Source organism: Recurvomyces mirabilis (assembly GCF_035927965.1).
Source record: "Recurvomyces mirabilis strain CCFEE 5264 chromosome Unknown scaffold_31, whole genome shotgun sequence".
Classification (NCBI taxonomy): Eukaryota; Fungi; Ascomycota; class Dothideomycetes; order Mycosphaerellales; family Teratosphaeriaceae; genus Recurvomyces; species Recurvomyces mirabilis.
In genome coordinates, this window is record NW_027041965.1 from 182,095 (window position 1) to 200,546 (window position 18,452).

Below are 18,452 nucleotides of genomic sequence, written 5' to 3' on the forward strand. Positions count from 1 at the left end.
AAGTGCCACCTAAACACCGGACCGTCGTGGACGAGCATGGTGGCGCTCCAGTCCTGTCCCACCCAAGTGTGCAACGCCAGAAAGGACAAGATATCGTTCAGCATCATGACAAGCCCAGAAGGCCACCCTGCTGAGCGAACTTCAATTGGTACTCTCGGAGGTCGGCCCAGTTGCGAAGCTCGGCTTCTTCGTCGTTGGCCTGTTCCTCGCCATCGGTCGAGGGGCTCGCGCGCTCGAGCTTCATCAGGATCTTGAGGAATGCAGCTAGGTACTCCTGGGCTTGTAGTGCGACCTGACCTTTGTGGTGCTCAGGCAAGTCAAGCAGGGTGCTGGCGATGGATCTGATCTTCATGGTCTGTCGTAACGTTAGCACCGTTCAACAAAAATAGGTGACATGATACTTACGAAGCTGTCGGCGTTGGGCTCCATGTTGACCTGATTAATACTACTCAACACAACGAGTAGATCTTTGACGATCTCTTCTCGCTCTTGGCGCATCTCTTCACCGACCATGTCATAGTGGCTTGTTGGTGCTTGAGGCACCATACCATCGATACCGACAGCAGTGATTCCAGCCCCAGGGGAGCTTGGCATGGAGCCAGGGTTCTGTGTCTGTCCTCGCGTGCGATCATGAGCTTCGCAAAGATTGAAGTATTTCTCCACCAGATACGAGCGAGTCGACAAGCTCGAAGCATAGATGTTAGCTTTCTGTATCTCGTACTGCATTCGTCGACGCTGCTCGGGATCTTGCTCGATCTCTTGACGTCGCGATGGGCTGAACAGTGCATTCGCTGGGTCCCTCTGCATACCTGGATGCGCGAAAGGGTTGGGATGACCATTACCATTCTGTTGGTCATGTGGTCCGTCGTATGATCCACGGGGGTACACTCTGAGACCAGTCGGCAGCTCGGCAATTGAATCTTTGCACCGCCGAAGTGCTTCATGTAAAACTCTCTTTTGACGGCCCCAGTCAATCACAGAATCAATACCCCAGGCCATCTCCATAGTGGCAAGGGTATTGTATGATGTGAAGACCTTGACGTTCGCGTTGAAACCAGCAATCACTGGCAGCAATCCCGGTGGTTGAGGCTCGTTGTGCGTAGGGTAGATGCAAAAGTCGTCGACCTCCGCAGGAAGAGGTGGATATGGGTCGCTGGATGTGGGTGGCGCTATCACAAGCTCGCCGAAGGAAGCACCCAATTGTTGAATTGTCTTAACGCTGACGAACATTGTCCAGAAGATGCGTCGACCCATCTCGAGAGTGATGTTGTCGACTGGTGCATCTCGGCTGCCATCAAAGTGTGTTCCATGGGCGCCGACTGAGGCAGGGAAAGCGCCGAGTTGTGTGAAGGTGTGGTCCTTGGGTTTGTGGAGGCCAAGAGTTCGGATGATGTTCAAGCATTCACCGAAGTATAGCCGACCGAGACGCCATCTGAATGTATATGTGCCCATCAGCGCCAGGAAGTAGCTCGTAGCAGCATCGTACACGCTCAGGCTCTCACTCTCAAGATATCCAGGCCCACGCGCCATCGCGCAAACCTGCTGACAACGATTGACCAGACTCATGTGATTCGGGAACATATGCTCGCGCCGATGTGCTTTCAGGTGCAGACGAGGTTTGCGCGGGAAGGATGAGACCAGAGCACCAATCATCGCAGCGAGTAGAGCCAGGAAGGATTTGTTATTCAGATCCTCCCGGCGCTTCCATGCCTCGCGAAAGCTCGGTTCATGAGGAAACGGACACAATGGGTGTATGTAGGTGAAAAAGTCATCGATGAGGAGATCAACGGTCTCGATTGGACAGATAGACTCGGCCGTGATTTGTTGACCGGACGTCGCAGATGAGAGGGCTGCTAGAGCTTGGGCAGCATGTGTGGGGGATGATGGTGATGACAGTGTGTGAGGTGAGCCGCCAGCCTCCTCAAGTCTCCTACGCTTGATCGCCTCGGCATGTCTATTGGGAGGTCCTCGGCGGCGACTGGGGCGGTCAAATGTGCATGGTATGTCGAGGGCAGAGCAGGCACGGCAGGGAGGACCACTTTCATCGCACTGTGGTATGTCAGCTTGCAACAGTTGCAAAGTGGTAGCAAGGAAGTCTGACCTTCACCTTGCGGATACTACATGAGTCGCAGGCCTTGCGCAGTCTGTTAGACTTTTGGTGATCCGCCTGCTGTTGAGCTAATTGCGCCGCACTGAGACCTGCTGTAGACTGCGCCGCAGCTTGGCTTTGCATATGCTGGGCAGCCTGCTGAATCTGCTGTCGTTGCTGATCCTCTAGCGCACGTTGCTGGTCACCGAGACCGGCATGGGTCGACAACTCATGAGCCAGACTCTGGATCTGTGTCGAGCTACTCTGGCTAGGGCTACCTGACTCGATCTTGGGGTAGGCCGGCGTGTTCAGACTAGCGAATTGCAATTGCTCCTGTTGCACCGGGTCCAGTAACTGCTGCGCACCGGCAGAGGTCGGATAGAGTGCGTTGTAATGGCTGTGCTCCGGCGGCGGGGGCGGCGGATAGTTGGACATTGCCAGCATCCAGTTCTGGACCTGCCAGTAGCTGTAGTCGGACATAGGGTTAGTTGGGTCCATGAAAGGAGGAGCGCACAAGACTGCAGTCGCAGACATAGCTGTGATCAAAAGTGGGAGCTTGGAGGTGAATAGAAGGAGTGCATGGCGCACAAAATGAATGAGTCGTGGGTTGGAGCGCTGGACGTATTATAGATGAACGATAGCCATGTGTCGAGGTACTTACATTATCGTATGCGATTAGCTGCGGCCAGCTCGAATGAGAGCTAGCACCCGGTGAACGACCGCCACTGGCCTCGTCCAGAGTGCAACTCAATGCTCAGACCAAGATGCGTCTTCGAGGGTGTGCTGCTGGGGGTCGAGGGACAGCAGTCCGCTGACACGAAGATTGTCCGAGAACAAAGCTGGTGTATGTGCCGAGCAGGCAGAGAAGCTCCCTGACAACAGAACGTCAGCGCAAACTTTACTCACGGTTGCAGATGATAATACCTCTTGGCGGCACTAGTAGATCCACAGGCACGGCAAGAAGCAGGAAGACGTGCTACCAGGGGCTTTGTCGTGAGCGAAACACGCGCATGCAGTGAAGCGGCAAACTGCAGATGGAAGAGCGCGAAAGCAGGGAGTGGGGCGCTTGGCACAAAACAACGCCTTCTTCGCCGACCAAACTCTCTACTCCATAAAACACCGACAGCCTTGACTCGGAGGCCCATACCGATCATTCACTGGCAATCTAGAAACACGCTAGAAGCCTTCTCTGCAGCAATGGTGCCACCAGTACCAAGCCCATTCCTCTACTGACCACGAACCCTCCACTCTGTCCGTTAGTGTGGCCTTGTTGCATCTTGACGTGAGATTGATTCCTCAACCACCATCCTAGAGATCCCGAAGCAGTTCTCAAATCTTGCTATACGTGCTCGCATCATCGTTACGCATCATTGACAGCTCAGGTAACCATCTACGAGGGATAACAGACCCCAAGAACGAGGTATAACAGACCCTAAGATGCTCACAGTCTTGCAAACACGCCGCCGGACGTCCTTGACCGCGATCTACGCTGACCCTTCCCGAGGCGGCCTCCTGCGAGTTGCGCAAGATATTCCAGCGTTGCCGCACGTCTCTTGGGCACGTACCTAAGCAGTCTCGAGCTAGATACCCTTGGGCTCGCCCCATGCATGTTGCGCGAGACGAGGTGCCGTAATGGGACGTTAGCAGGAAGTCTGTCTGCTTAGTATCCAATGACTATACCTATGTCAGCTCCCACTGCACCCAAGCTGAAGTACTCAATTGACCGCTTCGCAAGAAACTCGGCTATCGTGATCCTGATACATCGGAGCAGCACATTGCTCCTTTGGAACAAGATTCAACTCGTCCCACGAGAGTGGAAGTCTCGTGAGTCGTCCATTGTGCCTACACATTTGCTACCTTTTTCCGAGCTCACAAGCTATTCCTTACGGTAAGGCTGGAGCTGCAGAGTCAAGTGAAAGGTTTCATTATTACATCTCAGGACTGTGATCGCCAGACAGTCCAGCTGCTTCAAATGGGCCAAGAGTTGATGACCATTCACCGACCATTACAGTCTTCGCAGACAATTATCAAGCAGCACTCCTGTTTGGTTTCCATCCTCTCCGAATGAGTTGCGAGGCAGAACCTTATACGTAGCAAAGCTTTCAAGATAGGTATTCGTACGAGCCAATGTTCGTTCGTCGTGCCTAGACGATGATGGAGGTTGGGCGGCGTGCTGCCTACAAGAGGCAATACGGGAGCGCACATCATAGTTCGAGCAGTATATGTGCAGGAAACTATCGAGGGGCTGGCTCGGTTCGATAGGAACGGGTCCGAACCGATACCATGGCTTGAATGTACAGCGAGAGAGTTTAGTGCTACAAGCCGCATGGTATCGACAGATCTTGGCATTCTCGGAAAACGTTTGCGCTGTGGTGACCAGTATGAAAGCTTAGAGGCCACCGTAATTATAGCGCAGGTCTTGAGACCGTGCGTTAGGTGGACAGTCGCCCTTTGTCTGGTTACAGGTGAGATTATCGTAGGCGGATTACCAGAAATATCGGCAAATCTGCAGCCACTTAGCAGCCTTATTTCTCGAGCGAAATGCTTCCATTACAGAGCGTCGATTATGAGTGCTCTAGAGCTTTGTATGAAGGCTACGACGAGTCCTTTTGTAATTGCATTTAAGGGAAAGGTGCTGTCGAGTTGTTGATGTAGTCGTGGTGGAGGTCGTAGCCAATCAAGACCCTGAAATTTCAACCACCTGTTATAAAGCAATAACGCGATCCGGTCGTTGTAGACTAACGGATTACATGCCGTCTTTCGTAGCCGATTGTCTGATAGCCTACCGTTAGTTCCTCTCTAGCCTTGCATGATCGACAAGCCACTGTGTGATGGCAACAGCCACCATGAATAGCAGCGATACTCAGCAAATTTGTGCTGTCAAAAAGCCGCGCCCGGCGCAGAATCCGCGTTCTGGTCTGCTACGAGCCAATCGGGCCGAGCGCTGTCGGCTCTTGGAGCTGCCTGCAGAGCTGAGAGAACAAATCTGGACGCATGCCGTCGTAGCATGGACACCGACATGGTCAGGACAAGGCGACCATCATGCTAGGGTCCGGACGAGCCCTGCCCACGATGTGCCCATGCTGCGGAAGCTGCCGATACGTATGGATCGATTCAACAGATCCTTGCCTCCTGGTATCACACGTGCCTGCAGAATGACAAAACATGAGACGTTGCATCTGTACTACTAATGCAATACTTTTGAATGCTGGCGTCCGGTATTCTGGAACCATGATTGGTCGTTCAGCACGCTAGTGGACTGGTTGAGAAGCCTTGGACCACGAGCATCCTGTCTAAACGACCTCGTCTTGCTGTACAAACACGAGAGTGAGCTCGAGCATGATATTGAGCCAGAGCTGAATATGCTTGGTCTGGACCTCAAGGCAGGTATCATAACCAGTAAGCAAGAACTGAGTGAGTTCGAGCTTACGCACGAAGCACTGGGGCTGCCAAGACACTTTGGGAAGAAGCGACGAGATAGATGGTGGATAGGGAGTGCTGGGACTGCTAGCTGAGCGTAACCTATCGACATCCTGCTACCGAAGAGACAATTCTGCATCACGACTGCCATTGCCCAGGAGTAGAATGACATCTTCCCCTGTGAGCGGTCCTCGACAAGCCAGCCACATGCAAGCCACGTGTAACCAGTGCCTTGTCTACATGTCCAGACATGGATGGTCTATCGCACAGCCCTAGGCGTCCGGTGGCTCGGTCTCTCGGCAGTTCGGCATCAGCAGTCTTACACTGTTTACATAGCAAGGCGTCAAAACATCATAAACCATATACAGCACGTCCAATCTCTGCACACCAACGTTAGTACAGTGGGCAACACGGCTCTACCTGCCTGGAGCGGTATACCAGATGATTCAAATCATGATTGGTACGATAACGGAACAAAGCGGTCTGCGACACCATGGGCGGGGCAAGGAACCCACAAGCATTGAGACGAACATACACTGGACATCCCAACGACTTGGTAGTATCTCGACTGTGGGCACATATGCCAAGCATGTAGTTCAGATAAAACTGGTAATAATCCCACCCAGCGTCAAGCCCTGCGAATGCCTGAGATCTACAGGCCAAATATGTCACCCGCTACTTCCGCCTGCAAGCCGGGCACCGCCAAACCCAAATGTTGCGCAAAGCTGCAAAGCTTAATATTAACGAGTCAAGCTTCATCATGCGAAGTCAGGCGTCTTCCAGATACAACCTGCCGACGCCAATCCGTTTTCGGTGTACCGTAATGTCATGATCAACGACGGTTTACCGCGCGAGGCGCAATTTCAACTCCCGGCTTCGAAGCCTCGAGGCGGTAACGTTTCGTGGGGTCCCCAGAGTGCCCAAGTCGTTCTTGTGTGCAGGAAGCCAAGGCGGGCGATGAACACCTGGATCGACATTGACAGTCTGTTTTCCACCGTCACATGATACGCGTTGGGTCTGTCGTAGGTCGCAGCAGTTGTTCATAATCTCAGAAGAGTCAAGACTACCTAGCCTTGGTCATATGAGGATCAACACGTGTTCAAGATGCGGGTGCTGCACAGCATGGTAGCGACAACCGCATCGCGGCAATCGACTACTTGAAGTAGACGCTGTTCTTTTGTGCAATCGGCGTCTGTACGAGAAGGTCGTCCTTGCGTGAAGGACCTTTTTACTTCGTGGATCTGTCTCTGCAGACCCTCTCAATGACTGCTAAGAGAGCCTCTTGTAGTTGCAAACTTACCGGCATGCGCTTCCAGCAAGGCAGACCTTCGTGTGGTCATTTCGTTAGGTTTGCGGCTTCGTGGATTCCAGTATACATAAGTTGCTGCGGGATGTCTGTTCGTAGGTGACCACTAATGTCGGGGCCAGATAGCGGAAAGCGGTGATCGTAACGAAGTGAGCTGCGCAGTGCCAAGTCCTTGTGACCGAATCGTAATGAGTGCCACTCCCTTCGCAACGTTAGTGACAATAGGCTGAGCAAGTCAGGAAGCCTCTGCCATGGTGGTAGGCATGCAGTGAGGAGAGTGTCACGATCAGCGATACGAAGGAGATGGCAAGAACAGGACGCTGCAAGTTGAGCGACGCTTACATAACTGATATGGACAGGATGGTGATTGGTAGAACGTCGTTTGACATACTAACTAATATGATAGCGCGTGATGAGGTGGTCGATGCTCTATTTAGGGTCGTCAAAGACGTAGGTGAGGTGGCAACGGCCGCAGTACTGGCGGTTGTGCATGGCAGCCATGAAGATACCGGCACCACACTGTGTGTTGTGTTAGTACAGTCCAGCGACAAAGACTTATCCATGTCACTCACGGTCTCGTTGGGACACTCTCTCCTCAGACGCTCGATCTTCCCATCACCATCCACCTTGTAGTACTTGAGCACGGCGAGCTTGGTCTTCTTGCGCTTGTGCTTGATCTTCTTGGGAGTAGTGTAGACCTTCTTCTTGCGCTTCTTGGCCATACCACCACGGAGGCGCAGGACCAAGTGGAGGGTGCTCTCCTTCTGGATGTTGTAGTCGGACAGGGTGCGGCCATCCTCAAGCTGCTTGCCGGCGAAGATCAAGCGCTGCTGGTCTGGCGGGATGCCTTCCTTGTCTGTGGCAGTAACGTTAGAGGACGTACGTGAGGTGCTCGTAAGGCGGTGGTCGTACCTTGGATCTTCGACTTGACATTGTCGATGGTATCGGAAGACTCCACCTCGAGGGTGATGGTCTTACCCGTGAGGGTCTTGACGAAGATCTGCATCTGTGATGGTTATGAGCATGCGACGCAATGAGTAGCAAGTGAAATGTGTGTGCATACCGTGTCGTCCTCAGCCTTGGCCTAAACAGTTGCGGATGATCAATGAATAGATGTGTGGTTGAGCGAATTATCAAATTGTGCCCGGAAGTCTTGGCGCTCACGTGATGGCGTGGAAAGGCCTCGGAAGCGTTCGGCGAATTGGCCTCGACTTCTTCACGCACGACAGAATACACTATAAGACATTCCGTTCCATGAAGATTCATTGACTGGAGTTTTATGTATCATCTTGTTACTGAACAAGGTCCGAGATCTATCAAATCCAATGCATGATTCTTTTGACATGCATATCCGAGCATGAACACTGACGAAACGTCACCCGGTGTTGGCAGTAATGCTAGACCGGCTTTCCAATATCTACACCACGGGAGTCTTTGTCTACGATATGAAACGACCTCACCCACTTTAAGGACTGGACTGCTTCGGCCGGGCAAAGGAGATCTCCCTCGCCCTCGTCTCCGCGAAACGAGGATCGCAACATATTCCGTTCTGTCCAATCTCCTGGCGAGTCTGTTTCTGCACTTCCATACGAGGGGCTTTGTGCCCTAGACCTTTCGATTCGTCGATGGGGATGATTCCGGTGCCAATAGGTCGTAGCTACAGGATGATCGTTTGCCGACCGATGCATGAGCTTGCCGTCCTGGACACTTGTCGGCATTGAGGAGCATGCGGCACTCAGTAAGGGCTTAGAGCCAAAGATATCCCAGCTCAAGATGCGGGACTGATCGTCTCTGAGTGAGTGAAGAGGTATTGTGTCGAGGAAGACTTGATTGCTGCTGATGGACGAAGAAGTCAGGAGGATTATGATGAACACGATGTCCACCTAGAGAGTGAGGAGAGTTGAGTAAGCAGCGGGAGAGAGGCTGCAAGTACAGGTGAGCTATATTCGCGGAGCTACGATCCAAATGGCCACAGCCACGGGTATGACGGCTTCAGAGACTACCGATAAGCGCTGACAATCTATAACACTGGAGCCTGGCAGTATAGCCGTCGAATTTGCGGCAAGGACGGCAAGTCTAAGAAAAGAGTCGAGAGCTTAAGACGAGATCAACTGCGTTCTTGGAGGCGACGCGATCGACTGTCTGAGGTGTTGCCGGGTGCAGGGCGTAGCATGGAGTGAAGGGTCCGTACAGCAGCACGACTGAGCAGCAGTTTCAGCAGTCTCCTTGGGGACACTGATAAGTCTCAGTGATCCAACGGGGTTGGCCTCGGAGCGATGACAACAAGGAGATCTCAATAGTTGCGGTCGTGTCAAGACGACAGATATATTCGATGGTAGCAGTCCGTTCCCTTCGGATGATCACCAGAGTAACGTGCTCGGGGAAACGTATGACTATGGGCGGTGTTGACACGGAGCTTGTAAGATTGTGTCTTGGTCCTTGTAAATTGATCCAGCTGCCTGCGACATGCCATAGAGGAGGTTTTATCTCGATGTTACTTCGGAGGCCTTCAAGTGCGAGCGCAACGCCAATGCAGGAAGATTCTTCAGTCTCTCCAGGTATGCATGTCACTATATATGCTCTGTTTGTGCATTCATGCAAGGTGTATACCACGTGTGAAGGATGTCGTGGTGTAGGTTTGATGTGTGGGCCATCTACCGAGACTGTGGAGCGGCTGTTGGGCGCTAGGATCGTCCATAGCAACCCGAACGTCTTCTCTGTTGATGATCGGGCGATTCCCAACCATAAGACTACACCTCACTCTGCGCACCACAGATTACACTTCTACACATACGAAAGAGCAATTGTACATACGGACAAGAGCTAAGGACTACACAAACACTTCGCGCGAGTCCTTCAGAAGCACACAAGGCCGAGAGGCCGACCGACCAACAACCCAGCTGGCAAAGAGCTTCGCGCCTGAGAGTAGATACAAGGAACACCACGTAGCCGGCTGGGCTGCTGCTTGTACACTGCGAGAGGTATGCGACATGGAGGCGATGAGTATATTGTTTAGTATTAATGGATGGCAGATCCCAAGGAGAAAAGACGCCTTCATTGGCTTGTCTGGAAACGATACCCCTCCGGAGGACTCACCTTAGCACACCTGGGCTTCGAACACTTCAACGTCACTACACGACAATTTATCAACGACGCCAAGAAGCCCACGAACGAAAATGCTGTCCACTAACTCATCCTCGAGCATCCAAAAGCGACGCCAACAACATCGCCGACAACAATCGCTCGAGGTACCCATACTAGCGACCCCACTACCTGCACATCGACAACGAAATCCACACCAGCAACACGCACACCGACGAGGCCTCTCACTCGACCAGAGCCTTACCACAATCGACACCGCCGCTGGATTTCGCCCATTACTACCGCAGGAACACCCGGATCACCACCCATCTGGATCGCCATCAGTACGGATACAACTGGATACTAACATAGGACCACCTTTGGCCCAACAGCATTTTGTGCAAGAATCGCAGCAGCAAAGACCACTTACAGCTCAGCCGGGCTACTTACCACAGGACTTTCAGTCCCATCTACAGCAACAATTGAACGGCAGTGTCGACGCTCACATCGACTTCAAGCCAGTCATCGCATCACCTCAGCCACAACATCCGCAGCAGCAAAGAGCATTAGAAGAGCTCCAACATCATCTGGCGTGGTACCGTGACAACTTCTCCAGCTCACCCAACCCAGCAATGCAGAACACACAAAACATCGAGAACAGCGTGCAGCTCAACGTCGGCATGCCAGGAGCACCCGTCGGAGTCGCCATGCCACTCATGCATAGCGCACAGGCAATGCCCGTCACTCCAATCTCGCAGTGCAACGCACGCACCGTGCCCAATACGCCTCAGACACATGTCCAGTCGTGGCCGAGTCCACCCCCAGGAGGCTTCAAGCACGCCCGCAGCCAGAGCTTCCAGCTCGACGTCGCACCAATGCCCGACTCTTCGAGGAATCTCGGAATGAATCTACCATTCACGCAGATCAGCAACTCTTTCGGTGCCGACTCGGTCATTTTCAGCAACGACGGCGGGTATGCATCTTCAGCATACTCGTCTTCCGCCGTCGACCCGATGTCGCCAGGCCGTCAGCAGCAGATTGGCCCGATGCCGACACTCTTCGAGGAGCCGCCAATGCACGATGGACAAGCATCCTTCGGCCACTTCCAAGGCCCATCACTCCTGCTCCAAGCCACTGCCGCCGCTCAAGACTTTACCGAGCAAGACTTCGACTTCGGACCGGGCGCATTGTCGCCACGCCAACAACTCATCAACAGTCTTGGCCCAGATGTCCCAGCTAGCATTGTTGAGACTGGCGTCGCAGCCTACGAGGTCCAGCAGTACATCGGCGAGCTCAACGAAGCCGACAACAAGTATCCCTGTCTCTGGGAGGGCTGCAATAGACGCTTCGGCCGCAAGGAGAACGTGCGCGCTCACGTTCAGACTCATCTGGGCGATCGTCAGTTCCGGTGCAATCTCTGCGATAAGACATTTGTCCGCCAGCACGACCTCAAGCGCCACATCGCCATTCACAGCGACGACAGGCCTTTCGTATGCCCGTGCGGCACGGGCTTCGCTCGTCATGATGCTCTTACTCGCCATCGCCAGCGCGGCATGTGCACTGGCGCTCTTCCAGGCTTCGAGAAGTCCGAGGAGGAGAAGCCGAAGCGTGGCAGACCGAAGAAGGAACGCCCGAACCTCGAAGACCGCACCGACAAGGCATCAAAGCAGCGTAAGAAGAACAACGCGAAGGAGGCCGCTGGTCAAGATGACGATGCTGAGCTGCAGTTCAACTACGCCAGCTCGAGCTCCGGCGCCAGCGATCGCAGCTTTCCCGTCACGCCACCCGATACCTCTGACGACTTCAATACCGACGCCTTCCTGAACATGGCCGGTGGTGATATTCAATTCGCGAACGTCACCGCCTCATGGCGCGACACGCCTCCCACCTCACCACCTAGTGTCCGCCCGGTCAAGACTATCGACAGTGGCAACCCGACCTTTGACTTCGATGTCCCCGTCGGCATCTCGCCAGCTATGCTTTCGAATGCCAGCTCACCACCAGTCGTCCCGGGTGCCATTGATACTCACACACCACAGAGCAACCACGACATCTTCGATAACACATCTCCGTCCAACTCCAATGATGCTAGTGGCTCGTTTAACGGTGGCTCAAGTCCGGCAGACGACAATGACCTCTTTGGCGGTTTCGAGACCGGCATCTCCGTCCAACCAGACGCGATCAACGACGCTTTCTCGCCTCCCGGAGAATCGTATGGCGGCTCGAGCGTGTACAACTACTCCGACAACGGTCATGCTGGCCACAACGTCTTCGACAAGGAATACAACGAGTTCACCGCCTCTGTCGACATGGATGACGGTATGTTTGCTTCGCTCATGCCGGCCATGAGGACGGACAACGAGCGCGTGTTCGCAGATATGCTCGAAGATTGGGTGGCGAATCACTAGACGCTGGTTGTCATTTCGAGAGGGAGGTAATGAAGTGTACACGAAAGTCATGACGGCCAAGGCAAACAGGACTGAATTGGGGGAAATCTTAGAAGGGGATAGATAGATTTGGAGGTGATGACGATCTGACGATGAAGCGATATACCATTGATTGAGCGTTCGACTACTGCCATATTTGCGAGGAGTTTACGGCGTCCATTTGGATGGATGACATTTAGTTGATGATTTGGCAGCCAGATGCTATTCTTCTTCTCGGAGGGATGTTTTGAGAAATGAGATATACTGTCTTTACAGACCTGCGCAAGCGCAGATGCAATTTAGCTGAGGTGTGACATAGCAGTGCTGCGTTCAACTCACGTCTCGGTCTCATTATTTTCACTCTATCGTACTTCTTGCTCTATCATGCCATGCTATGCTACGTTATGCTTGAACATTCCCGGCATGCTTTCGACATGAATGGGTTCAGCTGGCGAGCACCGGGGGAGTCTATTGGCGCCGTGCAGCTACGGGCGAGCTGACATCACTCTTCCGAGCCATCTCGTCATGCTGAGCACATGCAGCTGCGAGCTCGCGTGCACCGCATGTTGGGGCCATGATCTAATGCATTCCTTCACCTCAAGGTGAAATTTTGTCACACGTCGCGACGAGGAGAAGACCGCGATGTCAGAATTCGAAAGCACAAGCACCTGACAACGCTCCGCTCTCGTGGAGTGTACCTGTCGATCTCGCGAAGATCATTCGGCGTGAAGCGTCTGCATAACCACGTCATTGGAACGGAAGTGGGTGCAAGCCGCTTCCGCAAAGTATAATTGCCAAGCCGGATCACGGTCAATTGGTTGCTGGCCGCCAAGAGCTGACCCGTCGTGGTAAAATTGCACAGTGCTTGCAGGATCTTGAGGGCTGAGATGGATGGTCGCGTGCTCAGTGGCGTGCTTCGAGTGAATGATCGTGCTGCATCGAGGACTCGAGGAGGGATGATGTCGTGGTGGCGACAAACAACATGGCTGCTTCACGCGAATTATCACGCAACCGGGAGAGCTGTTTGCATCGTCTGAAGACGTGAGCTCGGATTATGCTTGCATTCGAGGTAGGGATGAGCCAATCGTCCGGCCGGCCGTCCTTTTGTCAGCGGTATCCGGGCGTTCCTATAAGCCCGAACATTACCGATCTGGGAGGATGCTTAGATGATTAGTGAAGAGGCGAGTGTTGCGCTGTTGTCTGCATGGCCATTCCGACTTCTCATAGTCATTGAGGGTACACCAAAATCAATTGTGATCGAAAGGTCGTGTGCCTTGTTGCAGCAAGCCCCGTTGGAGTGGGAACTTTCCAAAACCCGTTCGCCATCGCGTGGCTTGCCGCCGAGTCGTCGGTAGTGCAGTAAAATAACGGGTGGATCGTCCTCGGATCATTTCGCCAAGCAGCAATCTCTCGAGCCTTCAGCAAACCAAGCGAGTGCTCCTTCTTCTCCTCCGATAACCTCTTCACCACCACCTCTTACCCTTCCGACTGTGTGACCTCGAAAAGCGTGTTGCTTCGCCGACGACGCGGTGCAACCATCGCATCTCTCCCCCCGCGGCCGAGTCTCGACCAAGAAGAAAGTCTGGGACAACAACTTGGACGCCCTATGTCATAGTTTGCCTGCCCGCGACCTCGAAACATTTCTGCTTTCACATCTTCTCCTGGACTCTGTTTAATCATGCGAACATACTTCTCGCCGCTCACGAGCGACGATTCGACCCAGCGCTTTTTCTCCACATCTAAAATGCCGCTTTCTTGGCCTTCACTCTCGACAGTCATCCCGCATCGCGTACGACGGCGATTCAGATCGACACGGTCGAGCATACGAGCGCGACAATCTCCTACGACCTCGATAGCCACCCTGCACACTTCATTCAACCCATCCGATACAATCCGTGCCCTCCGAACACATCACTGGAGTGCATACGATGCGCAATACTTACTCCTCATAATCTTGGCGATATTCAGCTTATGCGTGATAACAAATCCTGGGCCTCTGATCAAGACGGCAATCGCGACGTTGCTAATGGCAGGACTGGTGATACCATTTACTAGGCAGTTCCTGCTGCCCTGTCTACCAATCTTCACATGGCTGGTATTCTTCTATGGATCACAATTCGTGCCTAGCGAATATAGGCCAGGCATTTCGGTACGATTACTACCAGCGTTGGAGAACATCTTATACGGAGCGAACTTGAGCAATATCCTTTCGGCGCACAAGAACACGGTGTTGGATGTTCTGGCTTGGATGCCATACGGTGTTACGCATATCGGCGCTCCATTCGTGGTTTCTGGGCTGATGTTCGTCTTTGGACCACCCGGAACGTTGCCAGTATGGGCGAAAGCGTTTGGATACATGAATCTGACGGGCGTGGTCATTCAACTATTCTTCCCGTGCTCTCCGCCATGGTATGAGAATCTGTACGGTCTTGCTCCGGCCAACTACACCATGAAAGGCAATCCGGCTGGTCTTGCCGCGATCGACAAGCTGTTTGGCGTGGATCTATACACATCCACTTTCATCGCCTCACCAGTGGTATTTGGTGCCTTTCCGTCGCTACACTCGGGCTGCGCAACGATTGAGGCATTGTTCATGTCTCATCTCTTCCCGAAGCTACGACCACTTTTTGTGATCTACTTCCTCTGGCTTTGGTGGGCAACGATGTATCTCAGCCATCATTACGCCGTGGACCTGGTAGCCGGCAGCCTGATCTCGGCAGTGGCATACTTTGTGTCGAAAGGCACTTTCTTGCCACGACTACAACCAGGTAAAATGTTCCGGTGGGACTACGATTACGTGGAGCGAGGAGAGCCGATCGACGCAGACGCTCCATACGGTCTGACCGATATAGAAGAGTACTTGCTGCCTGACAGCGACGAATGGACAATCGCCTCCGGATCAAGTCTGTCGGGTAATAACAGCCGGGAACCATCAATTGGTATGCGGTCACCTGGTGCCGGCGATAATTGGGACGGCGATACTCTTGCGAGCTCGAGCGATCACGAGGATCACAAGCTATAGCATGGCCGATCATACATGAATATCCGACTTTCTTCCGACTTTGAGCATAATAAAGCGTGTGCTTTCGACGAACCACGCATAACGACTTCACGAATACTGTAATTGCATCGCATAGCATGGCGCTAAATGGGGTTTATTTGGCCTAGGAATCACTTCTTGATAGGGGCGGCTTTTTGGGATTTTGTAACTGGTGTGTACAGTGGAAGGGACCGGGCGATTGATGGCGCCTCTGTGGATATGCATGGTCGGCGAACCTGAGAGGTGCGATGGTACCGTGTCGGGCTCAAGTAGATATGTGAGCTGGCCGGGACAGTTGTGTAGACTTTTGTAAAGTTGTAATTGCAAGACCAAGCGAGAGCTTGAGTCGTCTGAACGTCTTCGGCTTCGTCTTCGTCTTCGAAATGCGCTGTGCATCCTTCGTCAACTATGATAACGTGCGTTCGCACGGGCCCTGCTACTCGGCATACCATATTCGAGCTTTGTTACTGTGTTGATACGTTCCAACTTCTGCTGGAAGGGCTGGGAAGCAGCGTTTCATCCAGGTCTCGTACTCGATAGCATCGACTCAGGTGAGAATGGCGACTCGCGCAAGGGCATCTCCTGGGCCAGCTCTGTGGTCGAGCAGGTAGGGCAGTCTTCAGTAGTACAGGCCACTTCAACGCCGCGGAGAGTGGCAGAGATGTGAGAATCGGGCTGGTCATCGCCACTCCAAGGAGCGCAGCATATCATCCACTACCATGCCGCACATTGAACAAGATCATTAGTCTCGCTTGCAATTAAAGGTGTACAACACATTTCTCACTACCTCTCGCTGGCCACCCAAAGACACTTTTACGCGGTTGTCATCTGCCTAGTCTCGCGCCACCATCAATCGATGCTTAAGCATTCTATGCTTCCTCCGCATCATCTGCTTCCGCCTCCTTCTTATTGCTGCCACTGATCCCGCCCCATATCCCCGAGCCTAGCTTGCCGACTCCCGATCCCACGCCGCCAACTACAGACCCCAGACCTCCAACATCCCCCTTGCCGAGCTTCGAAACCCCATCGCCGAGCCCACCAGTGATCGAGCCCACAGCATCACCGGCTCCTTTCGTGACACCGCTCACGGCTCCACCAGCACGTCCCGGGATCGCACCTCCCACAGAATCGCCAACGCCCTGCAGGATGATTAGCCGAAGTCATAAAATCGAAGAAAGCATCCCTACCTCAACGGCACCGCCGAGCCCTTTACCGGCCCCTCCAACAGTGTCACCCACACCACCAGTCGCGCCGGAAGCTACGCCTCGGACATCGCCTTTTCCCAAAGCTCCAGTTGTGTCAGAAACTGTCTTAGAAACTCCCTTTGTTGCGCTTGAAGCGGTCTTGCCGACGTTGCCGGTTGTGTCCTCGATGCTTTTCCCAGCCGAGCCGCCGATTGTGTCTATATCGTACGACCAGTCAGCATAATTCTACGACACGTGCCTCGTGGGATGCCGTACTCCCGAGATTCTTGCCGGCGCCTCCAACGAGACTATCGACGCCTTTTCCAGCATCGTTCACAGTGGATCCCACACCCGCACCTGCGCCTGAAACTGTGCTGCCGGCCCCTTTGGCCAATCCACCTGCGGCTCCCGTGATATTACCAGATTTTGCAGCGTTCCAGGTATCAGTCCCGGTCTTGGATAGGTTACCAAGCGCTCCTTGTGCAGTACCGGAAGCGTTCTTCGCTGCGCCAGTTGCAGTGTTTGTCGCCGACTTTGTGGCGCCCGTAGCCGCCTTTGACGCTCCACTCGTCTTTCCACCGGTCGCTTTATCGAGGCCGCCTGCCGCATATCATCAGCATGTCTTCTATCTTCCATTGCTAGCAGTGTCCGCCGCCATCCACGTGCTCACGAGCCATGGCGGTAAGAATTGCAGAACTTGTGACTTTGGAGCTGACATATCGAATCGTGCGGGTATTTTGCTGGACATACCGGTGGCAGTTGAAGCGGCCTTATTGACGGCACCAGCTCCTTGATCTGCTGTCTTTTCTACGGCACCCGTCGCTTTGCCAGTTGTCTTCCCAGCTGCTCCCGTTGGTTTCTGAGGAGCTTTAGCGGCACCTGCTGATCTGTAGTTAGCTCGGTGCAACCGGGAAAGCTGTAGTGTACGTACCAGCAGGTTTTTGAGCCGCAGCAGCGGGCTTCTTTGCTCCCTCCGTAGCCTGACCAGTACTGGCCGCTTTCTTCACGGGCGCAGCTCCAGTCTTTGTGGGTGCAGACTTCGCAGCTCCAGCAGCACTTTCTGCTGGTTTTTTGGCTGCATCACCTGCTTCCTCTTTCTTCGCGAATTTGGGATTGGCAGCTTTGCGCTCTGCATTGTCTCGAACAGCCATAGGGACTGGCTTTTTCGATCCCATCTTCGTCCTTGTGCTGGTGGTAGAGCCAGCGACCGATGCGGGAGGTTTAGGCGTGGATGTCTTGGTTGGAGGCGCTTTGGTAGCGGGAGTCGAGTTCGCGTTGGGCTTGAGCGCGGAAGAGGCAGGGGCCGGTGCCATCTTCTTCGGCGCAGATGGTGTGGGACCAGACTGTGGTGATTTGGGCGCCAACGTCTTCGGCGGAGCAGGTTTTGCTGCACTTGAGGCCGGCTTGGGAGCTGCAGATTGAGGCTGCTTTACGGGTGCTTTGGCCGGTGTGCTCTGTTTCGCTGGAGTGCTTCCACTTGGCTTAGCTGCCGGTGCTTTCGCTGGAGCTTTGGTCGGTGTCTTCGCAGGTGCCTTGGCAGGCGTCTTTTTTACATCGTTGTCCACCATCTTGATCTTGTTCATGCCCTCTGAGCAGAAAATCAGTGACAGTCCAATGGGTCAAGTTAGAAGAGTGGGAAAGGATGCCAGAGATGCAACGTTCCTGGCATTGGAGACATGTTCAGTGTAACGCGACTAATGCTCGTCATAGGGGGCCTCGGTTCGTGTTCCTTGGACATTTGTGTCTTAACACGGCACGGGAGGGATCAAGGGATGCATGTGGTCTGCGCATGGGCTGTGGGAGGAATCGCACCAAACTCACCATCGATGGCAGCTGTCTGCTGTTTGAGCTCTGCTAATTTCGACATGTTTGACAAGTACACAACATGCACACGGACAAGACGATA

General features: G+C 53.5%; 4 protein-coding genes across 4 annotated transcripts; 2 read left to right on the plus strand and 2 right to left on the minus strand.

Moving 5' to 3' along the window:
- Positions 1–103: 103 nt before the first annotated feature.
- LTS14_009425 (uncharacterized protein) lies at positions 104–2,623 on the minus strand (the record flags this gene model as incomplete). The annotated part of the gene is made up of 3 exons (XM_064842107.1): positions 104–355; positions 406–2,049; positions 2,102–2,623. 3 exons carry the CDS (start codon positions 2,621–2,623, stop codon positions 104–106), a joined length of 2,418 nt encoding a protein of 805 aa, XP_064690315.1.
- A 7,368-nt stretch (positions 2,624–9,991) lies between these two features.
- ACE2 (Metallothionein expression activator) lies at positions 9,992–12,304 on the plus strand (the record flags this gene model as incomplete). Its single annotated transcript, XM_064842108.1, has 1 exon — positions 9,992–12,304. One exon carries the CDS (start codon positions 9,992–9,994, stop codon positions 12,302–12,304), a length of 2,313 nt encoding a protein of 770 aa, XP_064690316.1.
- A 2,106-nt stretch (positions 12,305–14,410) lies between these two features.
- AUR1 (Phosphatidylinositol:ceramide phosphoinositol transferase (IPC synthase)) lies at positions 14,411–15,344 on the plus strand (the record flags this gene model as incomplete). The annotated part of the gene is made up of 2 exons (XM_064842109.1): positions 14,411–14,417; positions 14,488–15,344. 2 exons carry the CDS (start codon positions 14,411–14,413, stop codon positions 15,342–15,344), a joined length of 864 nt encoding a protein of 287 aa, XP_064690317.1.
- An 887-nt stretch (positions 15,345–16,231) lies between these two features.
- Positions 16,232–18,413, minus strand: LTS14_009428 (uncharacterized protein; the record flags this gene model as incomplete). Its single annotated transcript, XM_064842110.1, has 6 exons — positions 16,232–16,501; positions 16,550–16,764; positions 16,823–17,146; positions 17,297–17,425; positions 17,478–18,134; positions 18,368–18,413. The coding sequence occupies 6 exons, from the start codon at positions 18,411–18,413 to the stop codon at positions 16,232–16,234; spliced, it is 1,641 nt and encodes a 546-aa protein (XP_064690318.1).
- Between the last annotated feature and the right edge of the window lie 39 nt (positions 18,414–18,452).